Here is a 23136-nt window from a genome sequence, read left to right as displayed (position 1 = left end):
TTTTGATTCTCCTGATATTAATGATGGTGGTTCTGTTGTAGGTGGATGCCTGGATCCTTGAGGAGCTCCGCTACGCCCCAGAAGGCCTGAGCCACGGCTGGTTCATCAGCAACCTGGAGTTCTACGACCTCCAGGACAGTCTGTCTGACGGCACTCTGGTTGCCATGGCGCTGTCAGTGGCTGTGGCTTTCAGCGTGATGCTGCTCACCACCTGGAACGTCATCATCAGTCTGTACGCCATCCTGTCCATCGCTGGGACCATATTCGTCACCGTGGGCTCCCTGGTGCTGCTGGGCTGGGAGCTGAACGTCCTGGAGTCGGTCACCATCTCCGTGGCGGTGGGGCTGTCCGTAGACTTCGCGGTCCACTACGGTGTAGCCTATCGCCTCGCCCCCGAGCCCGACCGTGAGGGAAAGGTGATCTTCTCCCTTAGCCGTATGGGCTCCGCTATCGCCATGGCGGCCCTCACCACCTTTGTGGCCGGGGCCATGATGATGCCCTCCACCGTGCTGGCCTACACCCAGCTGGGCACCTTCATGATGCTGATCATGTGCATCAGCTGGGCCTTTGCCACTTTCTTCTTTCAGTGCATGTGTCGCTGCCTGGGGCCCCAGGGGACCTGCGGCCAGATCCCCCTGCCTAAAAAGATGCAGTGTCAGGTGTTTTCTGAGGTCACATCTTCGGTGCCTGCCCCTCAAGGGAAAGGGAAGTACCAGCTGGACAGCAGGGATGGGGAGGCAGAGCATTACGAGCTGGAGCCCCTGGCCTCCAGTCAGAAGAGTGAAGACAGACCCCGAGAGGAGCAGGAAGTGGGCGCTCAGCTCTACAACGGGGTCCCGGCCCACCCCCACACCGGGCCCTTCCCACACATCCAGTACACAAGCAAGGCAGAGCCGGGCAGAACGGGCCCTGAGAACGGCCTCGCTGCGGCCCTGAGGCCACCGTCCAGGTGCCAGTTCTCTCAGAACACTACCTGCACATGTGGGGACCCTTCCCCTTCTCACCACCTGTCCCAGCAATGGACCCCCCACTCCTGTGCTCAGCCCCCCCTGGAGCCCCCTCCCACCCCTCAGCTCTTCCCCCTCTCAGGAAACACCCCCAGCAAACAGAACACAGCCCATATAGACCCAGTGTACACGCACATGGACTGCCACATGCACTACGTCCACTGCCCCCCCGCCCATTTCCACCACTGTGCCCAGGGACGGGTAGTGGCCCCCAGGCAGGGACCCGCCCACACCTGTAATCTCAGGAAGTACTGCGTCCACGCTGCTGGCCAGCAGAAGGCTACAGCTCTGACCCAGGAGCCCGGCTCAGAGCCCGGGGGGCCAGGGGACCATAAACATGAAACAAGTTCCTCAAGCCCTGACAGTAGCCAAAATATCAGCCCCCCCGCCGTGACTCAGTGCCCATCCCCCTCCCCGGACTCACCTCTCAGTCAGGAGAAACAGATGGGAAGGGACAGTGACCATTGTTGTGGAGAGAATCACACGTCCACCACTGACACGACCACACCAGTGGACGCTTGTTGTAAAGTCCCTGGCAACCAGGAGCAGCTCAGAAGTATTCCCGTCACACGGGAGGAGAGCGGGAAAAAGTGCAAGCGCAGCTCTAAACGACAGCGGGCGTCCTCCGCCTCGCCAAAGAAACTCTACTGTTTTAACAGGACGTTGAAAGTGAAGTGCAATTCAGCTTCAGAGTTTAACGGCCCAAAAACTGACACCAGCGTGCCTCCTATCGCAATAAACACCAATCCCTCCTCGGAAAGCTTGTGTTGATGATACATTGTATTAATAACACTCATTTCAGAACAAATGGCAAATGTTCAAAAAAAGGAACGACCAACACTAAAATGTATGTGCAATCAAACAAGGTTTCTGATGCTGACCAAGTGCCTCAATGTGTTTCATAAAACAGCACCCGCTAAATATAATCTGTTGACATGTTTCTTTTTCTACATTCACATGCAATAGCATATGTTTTCCACTCAAACACACACTATTTGTTAAAGCTATATCATAATGGGACCTGATCTTTTCACCCCTCCATGAAATGTTGCTAACTTCAGTGTTAAATGTACTCCTGCAGCAGCCATTTGCACCCACATGAAATGGTATAGTATATATTGTGATATTGTGTGTAATTACTATTAAATGTTGTCAGAGATGATAACATCAACAATGACAGAAATGTGCCCCGTTTTACAAGCTGATACCCCTCGACACTTTTTGTATCTGTGGGAGCTGGTTTTAAAATTCAGCGTGCCTGTTTTCTTTCAACTTGGCCTCAGATAAAAGATGATTAAAATGTCTTTTTTTATCACTTCTGGCTTTTATTGTCTGCTCTTTCAATCTTGTGTACACACATACACACGCCATAAAATAAGATGAGGCTCTGTTGAGAGATATCTTCAATCGTAACACCTGTTTCATTGTGTCATTACTGCTGACTCCCTCACAGCGATCTCTTCCATCTGGCCGGAGGTTATTCTGCTCTTCATGTTCTTGTATACTTGCGTTACAGTCTGTGATACAGCTCAGATTTTCTTAAAGCAACAAGTCCATCTGAAGCATATTTACTCAGGAACTGTTCAGAATGGACATATTATCCTCACTTTCAGGTTATATCAGTATGTAGTGTCTCTCCTGGGACATGTCTCCATGCTTTGCTGCAGCACCTCTTTTCACCCTCTGTCTGAAACCAGAGCCCAGTCTGCTCTGATTGGTTAGCTGGCTTAGAGATGTCTCGCCCCTTAGCCTATGACAAATAATGCGTTGGAGTGCTAGCCAATAGAAGTGCAAGTGTAGTGTTGTCACTATGTTACAGAAGTAAACAAAGAAGTCCATTGGAGGTGTTTCAGGCAGGGGGGGAGTGGGAGAGAAACTCCCTCTGGAGGGAACACAGGGATGTTAGCCTCTGCAGACCATTAACATGCACTACAACCTGTATCACACTACAGGGAAGGGACAACCCTAAAAAGCACAATAGGGCCTCTTTAAGTACAGTATTTGAGTAAATGTACTTCACTATATTTCACCTCTGGCAATGATTGTCTCTAGGTCACATGTTCACCACTCAGCTTATAAGCTACTGATGTTATCCTTCTCAAATCACCCTCAGCTTTCTTAACTTTTGACATTTACATCCAAACAGGCTGAAGGTGTTGCCATTCTCGCTGCATTTAAATCATCCATGTCTCTTTGCTCCTCTGCAATTAACTGCCAAGTTAGCACTAATGTTTGACTTACAATGTTTGTTTATATGAAGAAACACACACTTGGTATAAAAAAGAGATGATCCCCTTTTTGGCTCGACGATAGTCTTATTCTCTCTTTGGAAGAAAATCCAGTAAACTCCAGAGCCAGCTTCATTCAGTGCTGCCTGCTTTGACGTCTCAAATGTAGTGCTTTATTATTTCAGATCGTTTTTTCACATAGTGTTAGCGGAGGGGCGCTCCTGTGGAAATCTGAATGAACTCATCACAAGGCATTAGTTTCAACTTCTTCCAACCACAACTGGCTGGAAGGAGCCGCTGGAAAAGACCCGCTGGAGCCTAAAAACATTTCACCCCCGGCAGGCTGATGGTGTCAGAGGAAAAGTACCGCTATGCTGCTGCTAGTTCTTTCCTCTCATCACTGCGACACCCCTTAACCCCAGAACAAACTCCCACAAACAAACAAGCCCCATAAAACACATTACGTAAGGCAGCCACCCACACTGGGCTCGCTTGATGCGACTGTGTTGAAGGAAAGATCTTATTTTGGCTCAGAGATCAGTTTGTCCCCCATGGCTGCCTTTCTTCTCCTCTCAATCTCAGTGAAGATGAGTCCACTTCCCGCAGAGGATCTCCCCCCCCCGGCCTGCGTGAGCATCCCTGTACTTATATTTGCTTAACCATAGGTCAAATATTAGCTGTGGCTGTGGGGCAGGGTTTATTACATTTCCCTGAGAGGGAGAATCTCAGAAGCATGTGTGTCTGTTCTAAGTATATCCTGCAGGCCTGAAATAACTGAAGAGGCCGGAGAGCTTGTTTACAAGGTAAACATTTGCTTCCACTTTTCAAATTTGATTTCAGTCGAGCCGCCGGACTGGTCCAGAGTCAGGGAGGAGGATTGCCTTCTCTGTTGATCAAAAAGGCAGAAAGATACAGCACACATTGTGAAGTTACTTCTAAACAAATCGAATGGATTGTTAGGAAAAACAATACTTCATCCTTTTTCTTATCATTTTCTTTGTTTCTTTTATATTAAAATGAATAAAGATTACATTAATTTCACTCTGGGATTTATCACCTTTTTTTATTGGGCTTGGCACGAATTAAATCTTTTATTTATTGCATATTTCCTTTCTTTGCTAATAATGACATGGTGTGCCCATACATGTCTTTTAGATACATAGGTTGTGTAACATTAGTCTTGAAATAAATGTGATTTACCTGAACACCAGATTTGAGGAGTAACAGATCGGTATTGGATACCATCAAAAGGTAACTGTAGTCCCTTACAGTTTCAGAACAAAAGATGTAATCTGATTATTACTGGTACATTTCTTTTGAATGGGGTTTATAAACAGGCTTACATATATAATGGTATATAACTATACACATTACAATTGTGTTTATTGTTATTGTTGTTCTATAGACTACTGCTATAATGCTGCACATTAACATCCTGGTTATTTGGTGTGCACTTAACGTGGTTCAGAAACCTACACAGGGTCGTTAACAGATGTTTACCAGCTGCCATGTACAGATATGTCAATGTCCATGTCCAATTGCCATTCAAATATTGTATCTCTTTTTAAACTGCACCGCTCTTCCATTTTAGTCCCTTATTTACTGTACATATTTACAGGGTAATACATCCTATTCTCTTTGCACTTACCTGTAGGTAATGTTTACTGCTTGTAAAACTGTTAAAGCATTTTTAATCTTCCATATGTTTTAAAAATAGTTTTTTAATAGCTCTATATTTGCTTCTTTTTTACAACTAAATACCTCTTACTGTGTTAATAAATGCACCATTTGACACAAAAAGCTCATTCCTTGTATGTGTAAACCTACTTGGCAATAAACCTGAATCATTTAAAATTGCATTGTAAATATTTAATACACATTTGTAATATTTTAAACCATAAAAATGTTGTTTTTCAACAATATTCAAATAAATGAGAATCCATTTGACATCATATTTTTTAGAGAAAGCCCATTGTAGTAGTGACAATACAAATTCAAATTGCATATTGGACCTTAAGTGAGAAATCAACATCCTAATGTCATTTGTATTTAGTCCTAAATCCAAAACGCTTCTATATTCTGGGCCTTCATACAGCAAGTATATTCAAATAATACCCACTAACTTTTTTCGGGTTTCTAACGACAAGCTCAATTTCCAAAACTGTCTTTTTTGTAGAAACAGAGAAACATTGAAACAACTGCAGAATACCAGTGAGTGAGCCAGATGTTATTGTGCTTCTGAGTTCACATTATGGACTGTCATAAAGACGGGAGGATGCAGGCCAACAAGACGGAAGCTCTCCTCTGCCCATTGGCTTCCTGTTTTCTGACACACAGCTCAATGAGAGAGAGGGAACCTGCTGACCCCGGGTCACTCTCCTCTCACACTACGACACACACAGGAACCTGGGGAGATGCTGCTGTTTGAAGTGAGGGCTTTAATGAAATTTTTTTAATGAAAGGAGTTGAAAGTTACACACCCAGTACATTAAAATCTGTTTTCACTGACTTACTAATTAATACACTGATCACTTAAAACCAGGGGTGTCCAAGCTACGGCCCGGGGGCCAAATGCGGCCTGTGGTCCATTTTGAATCGGCCCTTAGCAAATTCTAAAAGTATAAAGGAATATGGCCCCCATATATATATATATATGTGAACATATATTACACAGTAGCATTTATGTGATAATAAGCCAAATGTCAAATACATTTGATCAGTTAAAGTTGAAAACATTTTCTAACAAATCTTAGGTAATAAGAAAAAATGACTTATTTCCATTACAAGCTTGAAATATACCCTTCATATTTCCCCTTATTATAAGCAATCTGAGGCTTCTGTTTTAAGGGATGAGCTGCCAAGAAAATAAATGAAACCCTATGGAAAGCTGGGATGCTGTTTGTTTTGTTAAAGCATATTCAAGTATCATTTACCTACATGTGATTGATTTTGCTAACCTATAACTTAACCTATAAGGCAATATGCCTCACCTTTAGCTAGTGGAGCAGACCTTAGTATGTTTTCTGTATTTGGCCCTCAGTGAAAAAGGTTTGGACACCGCCACTCAAGACTGACATGTAGAGCCCTTTATAATGTATATGTATAGTCTATGGTAGAGCCAGTAAAGACAGTTAACACTCTCCATCTAGTGGCGAAAATAGTAAAAAGGATGTAAACAAATAATAATAATAATACAAATAATAAACTCAGGCTCAAGGGCATTTTGGCTCGTACAAATACCATAATAAATAAATTATTTTATTTGATGTAAACTCTCAGAAAGCTGGTGATACCAATCCACAAGGAGGAACATGCTGGAAAATGAAGCTTCTTCAGTTTATTAAAAAAATGACTTTACATACAAAGTGATATGTTATCAAGATAAGATAAGATGGACCTTCATTAATCCGCTGGGGGAAATTAACGTGTAAAGGCAGCGACAGAATAAGAAGAAACACATATTTCACACACGGAATATACATAGGAAAAAATTAATATAAGATATACAAATAAAAAATGAAATCAAATTTGATTAAACGTGTTTTTACAGTATTAATAGAAATAACAAATTACGGGAGTTATTATTCTGTACACACTTCCCTGAATACACCTAATTTCAGGTCTGCCTTCAGCTGCAGTTCTCACCACCTGCAGAGATTAAAACACACTTTCTCTCTTCAGCATTAACAATTAACATTATTTATGTTACTGTAGTCATTGGGTCATGGAATACTGCGAAAGGGGCAATTACAAAAAAATGTAAATAAATAGAAAAAGGGTTTTTAAATAGATTTCATGCCATGTCACATATTTGCTAAATACATGAAAACTAAAAGACAACACAGGGTTCTGGATTTGGTTCTGTGAAACTGAAATACAAAGGGCCTTTTAAGGAGGCCTTTAATTTGTCTAAAGTTGGTATACCCATTTCCTTTTATTTCTTGAAAATCAGAAAAGACCATTTAAAGTGCAAAGAAGCCTGTATACTTGCTTTCTGGGGTTACTTCAGCAGGGGGGATGTTGGTACCATCAGGTTTTCTTGGTTAAAGTACGATCTTTTTAACAATCAGAGTTGACATGGGATTGGTCCGATGTTCTCCAGCTGGATACCCTCCTGCTCCTGCGGTTGGGCGTCAGGCTGTGCAGGCTCAGGTTGGTCCTCTGCAAACTTCTTCACCTTTGTGTCTTTGAGAATCTTTGAGACGAGCCGCTCATAAAACCACTCCAGGTCCTGAGGGTCCTCCGGCCAGGTCAGGTACTCCCTCCTCTGGACGAAAGCTCTGACTGCTTGGTACTTCATCAGCTGGTAGTGAGCCATCTTGGGTTTTATTAGAAGATACAAGTCATTAGTGAAGGTCAGGAGTTAAGCAATGATGAATGGAATATGTACGGAGCCTGATATCTACGGGTGGGAGGGAGTTACAGAAATGCCAGTTATAAGCTTATCTTTGGGGCTAAAGATGGGATAATAGCAGATGGTGAGTTTTGTACATAAAACTAGGTTTGGTTACTCTTTAAAGTAGCTATTATCTATATTTTTCCAATGATCATGTGACTACTTGTAGTCGTCACTTGTGTTGTTGAGCCGGACTCTGAAGGTTCCTTCAGCTCTATGGAGCTTTAAAGCATCTATCACCTCATTGTTCTGTTTTGACTGTCCATAAATCATATTTTTGGTTCATTCTCACCAAGATTGTTAATGCCAGCAGACCACTTTTCTGTCAAGTGATTTTCACGGTGCACCAAAGCTGGAAAGAAAAGTGAGCAACTAGCTAGTAAACACAATGTAGTATTTAACATATTAGCGCCAGATATTCCCCTCAGGATTTGGGGGCAAGAACCAGAACTCAAAGATCAGAGAAAATATAATATTTTCTATGTTTCATGTGGTAAGAAGACAGACCCCAGATAATATGGTTCATTATTTCTTTAATGTGTCAATACGCAAATGCTTGCTAATGGCTAGTTTCCCTTGCCCCCAATTTCCCAAAAATCTGATATTGCTAGACATATGTAAATAAAATCTTTCAGAAATGTGGTGTAAAGAAAGTAATTCAGCAGCCTTATACACACCTTGCCTACCACCACCATAACCAGGACGTTTGTCAGCTCCTCCAGCATCCGGCTCTGAGCCAAAGTAAACGCTTCCAAGCACCAACCATCTGAAAAGAGGAACGAAACAGTTAACCTATTTTATTTTCATTTGGTTATTCATTTTATCTTTTGGGGACAAAGTGCTATTTCACTTTCTTGCTCAAGGTTAGCTAAGATATAGAATACCACTCCATATATTTTAGCCAAAATATAAAAAAACCAGGAGATTGTTAGCTTAGCGTAAAAACTGAAAGTTCTGGAGTTTTGTGCCATCTCACTACTTTCTTGGCTGGGAGGTGGGACTTCCTGAAGGTTCTGCTGCCTGCTAATGTCATAGAGATGACAACACTCATAAACTACTGTTTCAAAGAAATAGCCCACCCATTTTACAATTCAGATTTGTAAATCACTGCAGCTAGGTGAAAAGTTCAATCACTGGTGGTTAGTTAAAACAATATCTTCAGGGGGTGTTAAATGACATTCCCAAGCACATTAATGGCATCTCCTTCTCACGAAAGGGAATGAATCTGCAAAGGTCGAACTATTACTGGAAAGTATTTCAAGGACAATTTGTAAGGAGACTACAGCCGCTTGTTACTACAGATCAGAGTTAGAAATACTGTACCTTTAAGGAACTCTTTGGAGACCACGCACACAGTCTTCCTGCTGCTCCAGATTGCGTCCCTGATGTTGGTCAGGTGATCCTCACCAGGCAGGAAGTCTCTGGCCTCGAAACAACAGCGGAAGAGGTTCTCCTCGGAAAACTGGTTATCCAGCTTTTTCAGCAAAGCTGCTTCCACCCACCCATAGTCATTTTCACTAAAGCTGAGGAAGGCATCGTACTGCACTTCGTCCACAGGAAGGTTCGGTTTTGGGCCCTCGAGAACCCTACCAACGATGGTTTTGTAGATGATGAATATGTGTCCTCGGAGACGGGCGTAAATAAAACCGCTGAGGATGACAGTGATGACGAGGACAGCGTTGAAGATGAACAGTGCCAACTGAAGATCTTGGATGGCCTTTGGATCGTCTTCCTCACACGGTTCGATGACCCTGGAGAAATTCCCCAGAGGGAGATTTCGAAGAGCGGCTGGGAACTCACATCTGTACTCCTCAGTCGGGCTTGCGAAGGTTACATTCGTCACGTTCAGCCACTTCAGGAAGCTCTCTAGATTGCAATCGCAGTAGAACCGATTTGCAGCCAGACTGAGGAAGCTGAGAGACAGAAAAGTCACAGGGTCCGGGGAGGCTAAAAAGTTGTCCGAAAGGTCCAGTCTTTTCAGGGTGGTCGGAAAGAGATCCTGCTGCAGATACGTTAAGGCATTAGATGATACGTCCATCTCATAGATTGAGCTTAAACCGCTAAAAATCCCTTTTGGGAAAGTCGCAATGGAGTTATAGCTTATATTTAGACCGAGCAGATTGTCTAAATGATCAAACAGGTCGAGGCACTCCCCCCGCGCCCAAATGACATTCAAGGAACTGTCATGAAGATCCAGCACTTCCAAACGAATATGAGGCACATTCAGACTCATTGTGCACCACTTGATGATGTTGCCACCATAGAAGAAATTTTGGAGACGATTGAAAGAAGTTAAAATGACATAAACATCCTCTAAACTTGTTAATCTGTTGTTTGTTATATCCAAATGGATACTGTTGCTGCCAAATTTGCTGATTCCATACAGAGATTTAAGCTTATTGTCACCCAAAAGAAGATAATCTAAGTTTGGTAATGCGGCAGGAGAGCCAAGGACTCTGAGGGAATTTCCTGTCAGATATAACGCTCGTAACTTTGGAAAACCACTGAAGGCTTTGGGTGCCAATGCGCCAATGTGGTTGTAAGACAAATCCAACACCCGGAGGTCATTGAGATTGGTAAATGTGTAAGAATATACTTCTCCTAGGAGGTTGTATGACAGGTTAAGCATCCTTAAATGTCCTTGAAGACCATTGAAGGCATTTTGGTCAATCTGATTGATTCTGTTCAGGGAAATGTCAATAATTATTGCATTCCTTAGGGGACTCAAAACTGCCTTCTGCAAAGCAAATATACGGCTTTTAGACAGATCTAGAATATTGACAGAGCTGTTCATGAGGCCTTCAAATGTGCTTTCATCTGGATCAGGAATGTTGGAAAACGAGAAGCCTCTGCCAAGGTGTCCAGAGAATATAAGATGAGTAATTGGAGTACCCTCTATTGCTTTGAAAAAGTGTGTTGATGTTTTCGTGTTGAACCCACTGCTGGATAAGTCAAGGACTTCAAAGGCCATCCCTGTGAAAGGGTTCCCGCATTTCTTCCAGTCAAAATCTTCACTATAACCCCTATAAAATTTATTAGATTTCAAATTCAGGAGTTTGAAGTATTTCCCCCGGAAACCAACTAGATCATCTTCACATAATGTTTCAATCGGGTTCAATTTGAGGTTAAGCTGTGTAAACTTTGAAAGTTTTGAAAAGTACAGTCCTGGTCTGAGTCTCACTATTTTATTAAGGGAGAGATCTAGAGTTTCTAAGGACAAAAGGGGCTCCAGGTAGCGTTCTGCTAGTATGGAGTCCGGCAAATTGCAATAGTCCAAAAAGAGGTGTTGTAAATTAAACAGTCCTGCAAATGCCCTTGGCTCCATCTGAAGGCCAATATTGGAGCCTAGGACCAGTGTTGTCAATTTTCTCTGCCTAAGGAAAGCGTTGTTCCTTAAGACGAGCGGCACTTTCTGCATCCCAAGATCTAATTGTTGAAGATGGTCATAGTTTCTGAGCGAGCTGCTGTTGATCTCACTGATGAAGTTCATCTGCAGGTAGAGGTGGGTGATGTTGGGAGGCAGAGTCGGAACCCAGTAGTGATTTCTCGAGGGGCAATCCGCCACAAGGCCGTGAAAAGTGCATGATGGGTAGCATGTGGGTACCTGCAGCCAACATTTGTGTAAATAAAGAATCACTGGACTTTTAAGATGAAGGAATAATTTGACAATTCAGGAAATATGCCTGTTTTATTTTTTCTGGCTGAGAGTTAGATAAGGTGAAAGTGGAGCCAGCAGTCGGTTAGCTTAGCTTAGCATCAAGACTGCAAACAGAGAAAGGCAATGATTAAGCTTTTGATAAATCCTTACAAACAGTTTGATTAGTCAACCCTAAAAATGCCGATTGGCCAGTTTGTGTTACGTTTCATACAGAGCCATAGTAGCTGTTTCCATCTGTTTAAAGTCTTTGTGCTAAGCTAAGCTAATTTATTGCTACAGCATCTGATTCTCGGCAAGAGAGTAATTTGGCTTGAATTTAAGCATATTTTTAAAAGATATAAACATTTAATTTATTTATTGTCCAGCATTAGATTAGCTTTAGATTTTTTTTTTTTTACTGAATTTCACTTTACTGTCAACTGTTCAGTTTGGTAAAACAGTGAAACTAATCAATTTGAGCTAAAAGCCACACACATACCTGAAGGTAAAAACCAATGAAAACCAACTGAAGAGCTGACGTCCACATCCTGCCTGACTTCGCCCTAACATGAAGAGAAAGTCAAACATTAGTGACGCTTCAAGAATGTGATTTATGGACAGGTAGGTATGTGGGAAGAAGAAAAAGGGGAAACTGTCAGATGTTTCCTTCTGAAGGTTTATTGTTCACTGGTGCAGCTTCAGTCTGTACACAACCACTGATTTAATCAGGGGTGCACATCAAGCCCCAATGAAGTGCACCGGACTCTGAGGAAAATATTCGTTGTGGCCAAACGGCGGTACTACACTTTCATATCAGTCGCTGGGCCCAGAAATACTTTTTCCCATTGACTAACATGTGGGGTGCTAGTGGAGCCTCGCAGAGTCAAAACCGTGCCAGACCACACTAATTGCGCCGCATAAGCGCATAGGTGCGCCGCATTTTCGGCTCAGTTGAGGCACCCTCCGCAAGATGAGGCCCCACGCAGTCTGCATGATCGGCCTGTAGGGAGGGACGGCCCTGGGAGTAACGGATTACATATAATAGGATTAGGTAGTTAGGATACAAAAAACAGTATTCAGTTGCAGAAGAAAATATGATCAGATTACTGTTCTGTTTTTAATTCAGTAGAACCTATATCATATTTATTAATAGTGTGTGTGAGCTTCACTGTGTGTATTAAACTAAAACTGGGCATTTTCAGTCAGCTCAGGTTGGATTTCTGCTTTTTTAAACGATGTGCTCATGTGTTTAATTTTTGGTGTATATAGGCTATACTGCTACTAAATATTTTGGTTTCTTCTTTCCTATGGTCACATTGTTGTTGTCTTACATTATTCACATATTTATTTTCTCTTGTAATTTATTTGCCTGCATATTGAGGTAATCCAAAATTAACGGAAAGTAATCAGGTTACATTATTTGTATTTGTTGAAACTAATGTTAATGTACTGATTACTTTTTTTGATTTTTTTTACAGGTAACGAGTAAATATAACGGATTCCATTTGAGTAACCCTCCAAACAAAACCCTACCTTGTTGTCATTTTCAATCCACAAGTATTTCAGTAAATGGATATTTCCTTAATTTTCTAAAATATATATTAGAAGCGTACTTCAGTTTACACATCACAAGTTTTCTGTGCTCTTGGGGAGCTTTCTAAAAGCTGACAAAAATGCTCTATATAAATGCTCTCAGGTGGTTGCAGTGCACTATGGGAAATGAAGTTGTAATTGGAATGGTCTCTACAAAAGGAGCTGCCAAAATTGGACATATCTTAGCCTCTGATGAATGAAGTTTCACCATTCTTGTTTTTAACTTTATGGAATTGCAAACATTGTTGCTATAGGACATTAATAATCACAACTGATGAGGTTATTCTACCAACTTTAAAATATAAAAATATATACTCAGTGGTGGGAGAAGTATATTCTTGTACTTGAGTCACAGTAGTAGTACCAGCGTGTAATACTCTGTTACAAGTAAAAGTACTGCAATCAAAATGTTACTCAAGTAAAAGTACAACAGTATTTGCTTTAAAATATACCTAAAGTACCAAAAGTAAAAGTATTCATTGTGCAGATTGGTCCATTTCAGAATAATATATATGATATGTTTTATAATGATTGATCATGAAAGTGTTATCAAAGCTGGTAAAGGTGCAGCTAGTTTGAATGACTATACTGCAGGGTAGCTTGTGAATTTACGTCCAGGTGGAATTAAAGTCTGATTTAACACTTGATTATGTTTCACATTCAACCAGATCTCTAACTATTAAATACATGAGGTGGAGTAAAAGTACGCAATTTACCTCTGAATTGTAGTGGAGTAGAAGTATAGCAAAACATGGAAATACTCAATTCAAGTACAAGTAGGCTACCTCAAATTAAGTAGCCTACTTTATTTGAGTAGATGTACTTAGTTACTTTACACCTCTGTATATACTGCACATGCATTTTTATATGTAATATTTCATATCATTTGTATGCATTTTCCAGTTTTTTGTTACATAAAGTAGCATTAAACAAACGTACAACGTTTACAAAGTTAAACCAGAAATGTTAGCAACCACAAATGAAGTGACTTCCTGACTAACTGTGACTTAATATATTTAATTAAAAAAAATATTCGTGAAATGATATGGCAGATGAGATTACAGCTGTTCCTGTTGTGTGTATAAATAGTGTTGAAATAAACTGTACTGTGTACATATCAGGGCGGTACTGCGCATGCGCTCCTCATTTAGCTTTATGACTTTAATCAGATTCATCCTGCGCATCACCATGACAGCATAATCCTTTAATATCTTCACCTATTATGTACATGCTAAAATAAGTGTTACACGTCACATTGAATGAGATCCTGGCACGGGACACACACACGGTTTATTGCAAAACAATGCACTATTTTCAGCGGCGGATATAGATGAGTTAAAGTGTCAGCGACTCTAAAGAACGTGTTTAAGGAGCGGTCATACATGGTCTTTATAGTTTGTATTTTGCAGTGGTAATGAAAGGAGAATCTTACCTGTGTTTGACCCGGACCAGAGTGGGAGAGCTGTTCCTTGTGTCTCTGCCTGCCCCTCCCCCTGCGGCCTGCCCCCCCCCCACACACAGCTAACACTGATAACATTGGCAGGTCTTCAGACCCGACGGGATATGGTGCAAGTTCCCAAATATCTCCTTCCTCTTTCAAATACATTTTTCTTCGTTGTTTTGCTCCAGTTGCAACCAGTGGTTTAAAGTCACTAAGTAGATGTTCTCAAGTACTGTGCTTAGGCACATTTTTGAGGTGCTTTGCACTTCTACTACAATTCAGAGGTTAATGGTGTACATTTACTCCACCACTACATGTATTTAATAACTTTAGTTACTTTACAGATCTGGATGAATGATGTGAAATATAATCAAGTGTTAAATCAGACTTTAGTTCCACCTGGAGTAAATTCACAAGCTACCCTGCAGTATACAAAGTCATTCAAACTAGCTGCACCTTATCAGCTTTAAGAACACTTAAAGTTTCAAAAGTAAAAGATTGGTCCTTTAAGTATATTTTGATGCTAATACTTTTGTAGTTTTAATTGATACATTTTGAATACAGGACTTTTACTTGTAACAGATTATTCCTACACTCTGGTACTTCTACTCAAGTAAAATATCTGAGTACTTCTCCCATCTGGTTGCAGCAGCCTGTCCCCTTGTTTTTTGAGAGCTTTATCTTCCAATGTAATACCTCCTAACTTCTAACTTCTAATGCTTCCAGTGGTGGAGGAGGTATTCCAATCCTTTACTTTAGCAAGCTTATCTATAACCAGGGGTATAGTACACTTTAAAAATTGCAGTACGCATCCCAGGTTTTTTGCGTGATCAAATCCACTGAAAATGTAAAATTCTAGTACTAAAATCCAATATTAAGATGTGTGTCTGCTGCGAACTGACTTTTATTAATTTCTGAGAGTGATGTGAAGTTATTAGGTCACATGACAGGGAAGCTATTGAAAAAGAAACCTGGATTAAATATGTTTGGGGAAAATTCAGTGTATTTCTTTCAATAGTTTTTCTCTCATGTGACCTTCAATCTTTAAATCCCTCTCAGAAATTAATACTAGTCTGTACACAGCAGACACACCTCTTTATATTCGATTTTTTAACATCCTTTGTTTAATATTTGTATTGAAAATGCAGTGTTTTTCTTCAAGCACCACGGCTCATAGTGCAGTGCCACTGTTTGTCCAGCAGGTGTCAGAGCAGCTCCATGCTGCCGGCACCACATGTGTTTAATATTACATTCTTTATTGAAAATCCAGGTTTTCTTTTTCAATAGCTTCCCTGTCATGTGACCTAATAACTTCAAATCACTCAGAAATTAACAAAAGTCTGTACACAGCAGACACACCTCTCTATATTGGATTTTAGTAGTAGATTTGAGTATTTTCAGAGGATGCAGCACTACACCCCTGCTCCTGAGCTCTGTGAAGTCACCATTCATACTCTGTGTAAATAACACACACTGCACATCTGTTTATAGAGCTCATATCCAAATATGTATATATTATTACAGTATACTGTTTGCTACACCACAGTATTTCCATTCGGCTTCATCGTATTCTATTCAATATGTACATTTGTTTCTTGTTCCTGCAAAATGTTGTCTATTGCACAATTTGATGTTGCATTGTTGTAGGAGCCTCACTCAATATATTGATTGCCAGAAATATGTTGTAGCTATATGACAAATAAAACCTATGAACAATGACCTGTCATTTACTTGTTTCTCCACAAGATGGGGCCCTCAGCCTGTGAGGGAAAAAAGAGACACCTCCTTTATTTACCTTTTTATAATTTAATATTTGCACAAACTCAAAAATAAAACGGAGTACTTCATCATGTTGTGTTACATTGCATCTGGTGCATGTGCGTTGAATGGAAGGCTATACCACCAGTCTTCCAATAAAACATCTGTCCTGAATGGGCTGGATAGTTATTCAAAAAATGTGAACGAAATCAAAATAGTTCTATGCAATATCCACATCTCAGAAAACCAATATTTGGTAAAGGCAAAATATGTAAACATGTCTGAATGAAGTAAGTATATTCCCGGGTTACAAGCGTGTATTTGATAGAATTGATTAAAAAAAAAATCCTTGCTTGGAACAGATCCTCAATTTACTATGTTTGTCAATGATCATTTCGATAATGTTTAAAATATGGTCATAATGCCAATTGCAATGTCATCCAAAAATAATTTAAATTAGCTATTTCTTTTCAAATTGTGCATGCAGCCCTAGTCCTGAAATAAATGGTATTGTGGCCTCTTCTTTGTCCTGATAAATCTACATCATTCAAATGGTATCCAAAACTGTCTCTGCATTTTTTCGGAGGGTGACCTGTACATTCACATGTCTCGCTTCACTTGTCTCCTTCTTTAAGCATCACTCGCCACTGTCTGTAAACCGTGCGCCTCTTCCTCCACAGCTTTCATCTCCCCGCTGCTCTCCAGCTTCCCTTTGCCGCTGAGCGTGTGGTGCGCCAGGAACACCACAAGCACGATGAAGAACACAGTGCACACTATAATCGCCACGAGCCCCCCCACTGTCACCGCGGAGGGCTGCCTGGTGGGGTCTGGATGGGGCACGGGTGGAGCTGTGGGGATGCTCGGAGTCGTGCCCTCTCCAGAGCCTTCATCGGTGCCATCTTCGTTTTTTACGCACGTGAACTCTCCAACCAGCATGTACCCCGGATAGCACGAGCACACATAGCTGCCAAATGTGTTTTTACAAGCTTGATCACAATATGAGTTCTCGCACTCGTCCATGTCTATGCACACCGTGTGCTCGCCCCTCTCCTCCGAGATGTACCCCTCGGGGCAGTAACACTGGAACTTGTCATTGGGGTCGCACTCCGCGGGGCACTCCTCCACCCCACAGTACAGTTTACACTTATGCATCGACTTTGGGTCTGCTTTATATCCATCATAGCACGAGCACGCGTAGCTCCCGGGAGTGTTGTCACACAGGTGCTCACACGGAGCGGACGCGCACTCATCCACGTCGACGCACTGGTCTCCGATCGGCGCGTATCCATCCATGCAGACGCACTGGAACCCTCCGATGTGGTTGACGCACACAAAGTTCTCCCCGGGACACTGCCTCTCATCCCTGCAGTCGTTGAGGTCCACGCACGACCTGCCGTCCTGAGCCAGCTTGTACCCTTGCTCGCACGTGCACTCGTAGGAGTCTCCGTTCTTGATGCATGCGTGCGCGCACCGCAGCGGCAGGCACGGGTCGTCCACCATCACCTCGCAGGTGACATTATTTGCGGGGTTCACGGTTTGACCCGGCGGGCAGTAGCACGTGGACTCGTGGTTAGGATTCACGGTGCATTTGTGCTCACACCCACCTTCGTGAATCTCGCAGCTCCAAGGCGCCTGGATCCACTCCTCGTTGAAGCAGACATAGTTAGTCTCAGCTGGCATTAGTACAGCGGTGCTGCCGAGAGGCAACGACAGCAAATCCTCTCCCATAAACCCCATCGGGGTTTTGTAGAGGACATACTCGCCCTCTGCAGCAGCCAGCCCTCTGCACGGGTCACTGAAGCTGTACTCGCAGAGGAACCCAGACGCATGTTCCGCACATGGCTCCTGGGTCCATTTAAAGTCGTCCTCTTTGGAAACTGACACGCAGGCATGAGCGGAGCAGCTGCTGTCAAAACTCTGAGCCCAGTGGAGAAAGTCACTCTCGCTGTCTTTGGTGACCCACTGGAAGCCTCTCAGATCCGCAGCAGGGTCCGGGCAGCCGGCCGGGAGATGTAACCCGATCCAGAACCGCCCCGTGATGTTCCCCAGCAGAATATTCAGAACATCTTGGGACACAGAGGAGCGCACCGTCATTAAATGTCCGCCTAGATCTCTGCATTGGTCTCGCGCGGTGGTGAAGTCGCTGGGATCCCCGGACACAGAGAAACACTGAGTCCCGAGGCAGTATACGCTATTCAGCTCTATCCCGCTGGAGCTGCCCATCAGGAAAGTCAACAAGAAAACAACATGTCGCGTAACCTCCTTCATCTTTAAGCCTCGGTTGTGTCCGTTTAACATCTCGTGCGTTCCATCAGTTCATAGGCCTTTTGTTTGGGAAGATGTTTGTCTCGCATTTATAGCCCCCCGACTCCATGTTTAGTTGTCCCGGTGGAGGAAGGCAGTTGATCAGCCCGCCGCGCTGCCCACTGAAAAAACTTTCTCCTTTGCAGGGCGGACCACATCCCCAATTACGGACGACTTTTACGCACGTAAGCAACGAATCCGCGCGCACGCAAAGGGGGCATTTCCCCAACGCCCCCCATTCGCAGTAGCCCCTCCCAACTCCACTCTGCACTATGGGGAATAAGGCTGCCGGTCACACTTCAGAACCAGTTTCCTTAAAGTTCTTAAAGGTTACAGAATTGACCACAAATATTTAGACTTTTTCAGACATTTTATTAACATTATTGTCATTGTATCTCAAAAACAGACCTGGGAAGGCTACTTCGGAAATGTAATATGTTGTAAATGATATATTACAATTGTATTGTACATTTTCTTAGTAAATTGAGTAATTCAAAAAGTGTATTCCTAAATGTTATAACCTTTCTAATACAGGTTTTAAATTGGACAATAAAGCTGAAATGTCCTAACATTTTAAATTGAAACCTCAGTGAAGTCCTCTTAACAGAACTACCTGTTTCAAACTTTTAATAAATGTTTTTTGATATCATTTGATAAAAATGGACCACAGAATGAAAGACTTTTTTGACAAAAAGATCTTGCTCTTAAGTCAGCCCTTTTTAAAGAAACAACATTTGCATTGTTTGTTGTCATTTAATTGCATTTTGTTAATCAGTAACTGATTGAAATGACATTTAATATGTAATTTCATTACATAATCGTTGCATGTAATCTATATTTCCCCAACACTCTTCAAAAGACGTCAGAATATGGTAGAGGATAAGACAATACAAACTTAAAATATGTTGATTATCGGACAAAATGCATGAACACAGATTTGTTTATGAAAAATCCTGTCAATCTATCACATTTACTCCAAACCTTTATTATTGTGTATTATTGATTCCAGCCAACTCTATGACTAAAATGTACAGTATCTATATATATAATTAGGAGAAAAAGAGAACCGTGACAATGCAAAGAAGGTAGTTAGTTCAGTTCAGTTCACAAGTCTTATCTGAATGTGTTGCATGTAAATTGACATAATAGCAGCACAGTTTCACATTCATTGTTTAGTTAATCACTCAAGCCTCTTTTTACAGAAGGTATGATCTCTCTTTTTATCGTTCCATAAATCAGTAAATATTCAACAGCCATTACATTTTTTTAAATACAATGTTATATTACTTAGGCTTTGAATAAATTGAGAATTTTCCCCTCTGTGAAAACCCTTAGAATAAAGATAGCAAAAAAACTGGAGTGGAGAATCCTTGCTTCGAGTATGAGTAGTACAACTATGGATTTAAAGGTATTTACCTCTAGTGTATTTCCTTACGTTTAAAAAAAAAAAGAACTTCGTAGATTTTAGAATGTTAAATGATTCACTGGACATTAGTTATATGCATCAAAAACAGTTCCTATAGCAACCAACACATCCCAAAACAAATAGTGGTCCGGACAAAACTTACACATACTGAGCATTAGTATCAAATGTCATAGATCCAAATGCATCACACGACATATGACATTAGCAAACATTCGTCATGGTGAGTCATTAGCCCTAAAAAAGCACTAAAATAATGTGCACTTCACTAAAGACAACTTTTTTGTACACTTAAAGTTTCAAATGTTATTCTACCAAAATCTAAAAAAAATCATAAATAGCTGATACAAACAGTGTAATCATTACAACATGTGGAATGTTACAGTACATTTGCAATGTGTGTATGAGTATCAGGACACAGTGTGTTTTACAGCGAAAAAGTATCAAATCATTGCTTCTGTAGTAACATAATCTATTAACACTCCATGATTATAAAAGGTATCATTCAAAAAATGCTATTAGACTTTGTCATACTGTATTTAGTAAACTGGCCTTACTGAGAAAGACATGTTTTAATTGTTCTACATTTGTAACAAGGCTCATAAGAATTGGGCAAATTACAGTGGGAACAATTCCATAAAGCAATCTATAATACATTCAGAAAGCAAGTCCAATATCTATGACTTTACAGTGTGTGGTGTGGTGCAGCGTTATGGATAAATAATCAGATTCCTGTTAACACTGCCTGTGTCTCAGAGGACATGAACCATTTGAAAGTGACATTGTAAAAAGTGTAAGAGCAGCATAGTTCTTTAAACTCGTTAAATAAAGTATTTAGCAGTCATTTTTAAATTGTTTGTCGAAGGATAGCCTCTTATACGTCTCTGTGGTCACCTGCTGCAGGTAGAAAATATCAATATCTGGGTGTTTGAAGGTGGAAAGCTCAAATTTGCCGCACCGTTTGACTGCGTTTCGGATGAGGAAAAACAGCAGCAATGCACACAGCGCCATGAATAAAGTGATGCCCAGGATGCTACCCGTCTTGATGTAAGTGGGCACTGAGGTCGGGTGAGAACCGACGGGGGTCGGGTACGGAAGATGAGAGCCTGATCCCTCCTCCTCAATGGGAACACACTTGTTCTTCTCTTGATCCATGTAATGCCCCTCAAAGCAAAAACACGTGAAACCACCAAATAAATTCTCACAGTCTTGATCGCACGGCAAATCCTCACACTCATTGATGTCCGTGCAGAAGGAATTGTTGTCCTTCATGTCTGAAATGTAGCCGTTGGGGCAGAAACATTGAAGCTTGTCCTTGTCTCCCTTAATGCATATGGGTTCGCAGTCTCTCTCCATGCAGCTCATCTCACACCTGGTGGGGTCCTGGGGTGACACCAAAAACCCCTCCTTGCACACACACTCATAAACCCCGTTGAATTTCTTACAATTCATGTGCTCACAATGTTCACAGATTGTCACGTTCACACATACTCCGTCTTCTTTCTCGAATCCCTCTTTGCACACGCATTTGGGTCCTCCCGGGGTGATTTGGCACTGCTCACCTTCTCGCGCGCACCGGTTTTTCTCGCACATGCCTTCCTCGCAGGAAATGTTGTTGTGGTGGAGTGTTTTCCCAACAGGACAGGTGCATCTGTGTGTTGTAGGACTGCAGTTGTGTTCACAGCCGCCCTGAAACACCTCGCAGGTCCAGGGAGCTTGCATCCAAATGTTTGAGGAACACACATATTTGGAGTCTAGATATTTGGCGCCAACCTTTCGTGCTTCAGCAATGGTTCCCATCTGGAACGTTTCCGAATCGTACAACTCGAAGGTGTACTTCACCTGCAGAGGGGGAAGCATATAGATATTTTACTAAAGTAAAAGCAGCAATACTACCATGTTGAAATAATCTGTTAGAAGTAAAGTCCTGCAGTCAAATACTAATACAAAAACAATTGTTTTAGCATAAAATATTTGTAAAGTACCAAAATGAATTATTAGGCATAATGCTATGTATGCTAATATGTTAGCATGTTGGAGATGCTAAAAGGGGGGTTAAAGGTCAACTAGGTAGCTTATTCTATATTAAAACATCATTAGTTGTTAGTTGATTTATTTTGTAAAATACATTTAAAATGTAAAAGTTAGGCTGAACAATTGATTTAAATATTTATCAAAATCGCAATATAATATGCTAATATATTGTATTGCTAGAGACGTCCCCGGCTACAAATATACAGACTTAAAGAAAATATATTTGCTCGTTACAGATCGTCGCAAAAAATAAATGCCACTACGATCATTGTAATATATTCTTCTATAGAAATTAGACTGATTACGAAAAAAGAAAGTATTACTTGCAACAATATCGTGACATACTATATCGCAATCGCAATATTTAAATAATTTCCATTTACTTTAAAAATGTGCTACCCGTTTAAAAAGTAACTAGAAGTATAAAGCAAAAAATGCGTGAAAAATACCTATAACAAGTAGACCTCAAAATGTAAGGAAAAATGAACGTGTATAGCCGTCAATTGCAATATATGACTTTCTTCATTTTGAATATTGTGAATATATATCCTATGTAATCACTGTTAAATGGTTTGGCTATTTAGCAGACATTTTTAAGTCTAATATAACAAATGGGTTGGTCTGGCACCAACAGTCTCTGAATAATTGAGTAAAATATAGAATATGTTGCAATTGTCCCCAATCTCCCCTACTTGAATATCTTAAAGCCCAGTACTTGTTAGTATACCCTTCACCACTGTTCACCTGTATGTCTGTGCCCGCTGGCACTTCACTGCAGGGCTCCTGGATCGGATACTGGCAAAGGAACCCGCTCAGGCGGCCTCCGCACGGCTCCCACAGCACCGAGGAGTTCGACACGGAGATGGAGGGGCACATCTGGAGGGCTTCCCCCGCCGACCTGGAGGTTGTTTTTGGGTCAAACCAGTACCTCCCTGTGGGCGCAGCCTTCAGGATCTTCAAGAAGTGTTCCGAGTTGGAACTTAATAACTGTCCCTTTAAGCCTCCGCAGCTTTCGTTCGCGCCTGGAAAGTCCAGGGGGCTTTGGAAGAACGCAAAGCACTGGTTCCCGGTGCAATGTCCGCGCTGCGACAGCACAGTTTCCTGCAGCGCGCAGAGGAGAAGCGCACAGAAGAGCCGTGCAGCGACCATGATGTCGATGTTAGTGAAGCTGCCGATGGTGGAAACCGTGTTGGACGTTCTGAATCTGAACCAGCGACTGACAGCTCCACATAGTCCCCATGTATAAAAGACTGCTGTTTTGTTTTTTTGCTGTCAGGCGAGGAAGGAATTTCCGTTCAGGCCACTGGTTAAAGCC

General features: G+C 41.7%; 4 protein-coding genes across 7 annotated transcripts in view; 1 reads left to right on the top strand and 3 right to left on the bottom strand.

Moving 5' to 3' along the window:
- Window positions 1–2322, top strand: part of disp1 (dispatched homolog 1) — a 112253-nt gene extending 109931 nt beyond the window's left edge. For all 3 annotated transcript variants that reach the window (XM_079644631.1, XM_079644629.1, XM_079644630.1), the window contains one exon: window positions 42–2322. In XM_079644631.1, coding sequence (XP_079500757.1) covers window positions 42–1778 — 1737 coding nt within the window. In that variant the 3' untranslated portion in view covers window positions 1779–2322. The remainder of the gene's footprint in view (window positions 1–41) is intronic.
- Window positions 2323–6545: 4223 nt separating this feature from the next.
- On the bottom strand, window positions 6546–14353 carry LOC307015581 (toll-like receptor 5). Of its 2 annotated transcripts, none has more exons than XM_079644279.1 (5): window positions 14294–14353; window positions 11768–11831; window positions 8955–11235; window positions 8309–8397; window positions 6546–7553 (listed from the first exon to the last, which is right to left on the bottom strand). In XM_079644279.1, exons 2-5 carry the CDS (start codon window positions 11813–11815, stop codon window positions 7302–7304), a joined length of 2670 nt encoding a protein of 889 aa, XP_079500405.1. In that variant the 5' UTR covers window positions 11816–11831; window positions 14294–14353; the 3' UTR covers window positions 6546–7301. The 2 variants fall into 2 exon arrangements, with proteins under 2 accessions (XP_079500405.1, XP_079500406.1); XM_079644280.1 differs by having other exon boundaries at window positions 8955–11393; window positions 14294–14340.
- Window positions 14354–16088: 1735 nt separating this feature from the next.
- Window positions 16089–18585, bottom strand: LOC307015226 (thrombomodulin-like). Its single transcript, XM_079643719.1, has one exon. The coding sequence runs from the start codon at window positions 18356–18358 to the stop codon at window positions 16691–16693; it is 1668 nt and encodes a 555-aa protein (XP_079499845.1). The 5' UTR covers window positions 18359–18585; the 3' UTR covers window positions 16089–16690.
- A 743-nt stretch (window positions 18586–19328) lies between these two features.
- The window catches only part of LOC307015227 (thrombomodulin-like), an 8519-nt gene continuing 4711 nt past the window's right edge, over window positions 19329–23136 (bottom strand). The window contains exons 1-2 of the mRNA XM_079643720.1: window positions 22566–23136; window positions 19329–21629 (exon numbers count right to left, since the gene is read on the bottom strand). The exon at window positions 22566–23136 is cut by the window's right edge and continues 4711 nt beyond it. Of these exons, the coding sequence (XP_079499846.1) occupies window positions 20622–21629; window positions 22566–22970 (1413 nt within the window). The 5' untranslated portion in view covers window positions 22971–23136 and the 3' untranslated portion in view covers window positions 19329–20621. The remainder of the gene's footprint in view (window positions 21630–22565) is intronic.

This window comes from Notothenia rossii (assembly GCF_949606895.1).
Source record: "Notothenia rossii genome assembly, chromosome: 8".
Taxonomy (NCBI): Eukaryota; Metazoa; Chordata; class Actinopteri; order Perciformes; family Nototheniidae; genus Notothenia; species Notothenia rossii.
This window is presented reverse-complemented; position numbering and strand designations above follow the sequence as displayed.

Excerpts from the sequence above, each read along its gene's own strand:
- LOC307015581 (XM_079644279.1), bottom strand. The coding sequence starts at position 11,815 with ATGTGGACGTCAGCTCTTCAGTTGGTTTTCATTGGTTTTTACCTTCAG. Across the intron at positions 11,236-11,767 it reads TCATTGGTTTTTACCTTCAG|GTACCCACATGCTACCCATC; the intron begins GTATGTGTGTGG and ends TGTTGGCTGCAG. Across the intron at positions 8,398-8,954 it reads CTCCAAAGAGTTCCTTAAAG|ATGGTTGGTGCTTGGAAGCG; the intron begins GTACAGTATTTC and ends TCCTCTTTTCAG.
- LOC307015226 (XM_079643719.1), bottom strand. The coding sequence starts at position 18,358 with ATGTTAAACGGACACAACCGAGGCTTAAAGATGAAGGAGGTTACGCGA.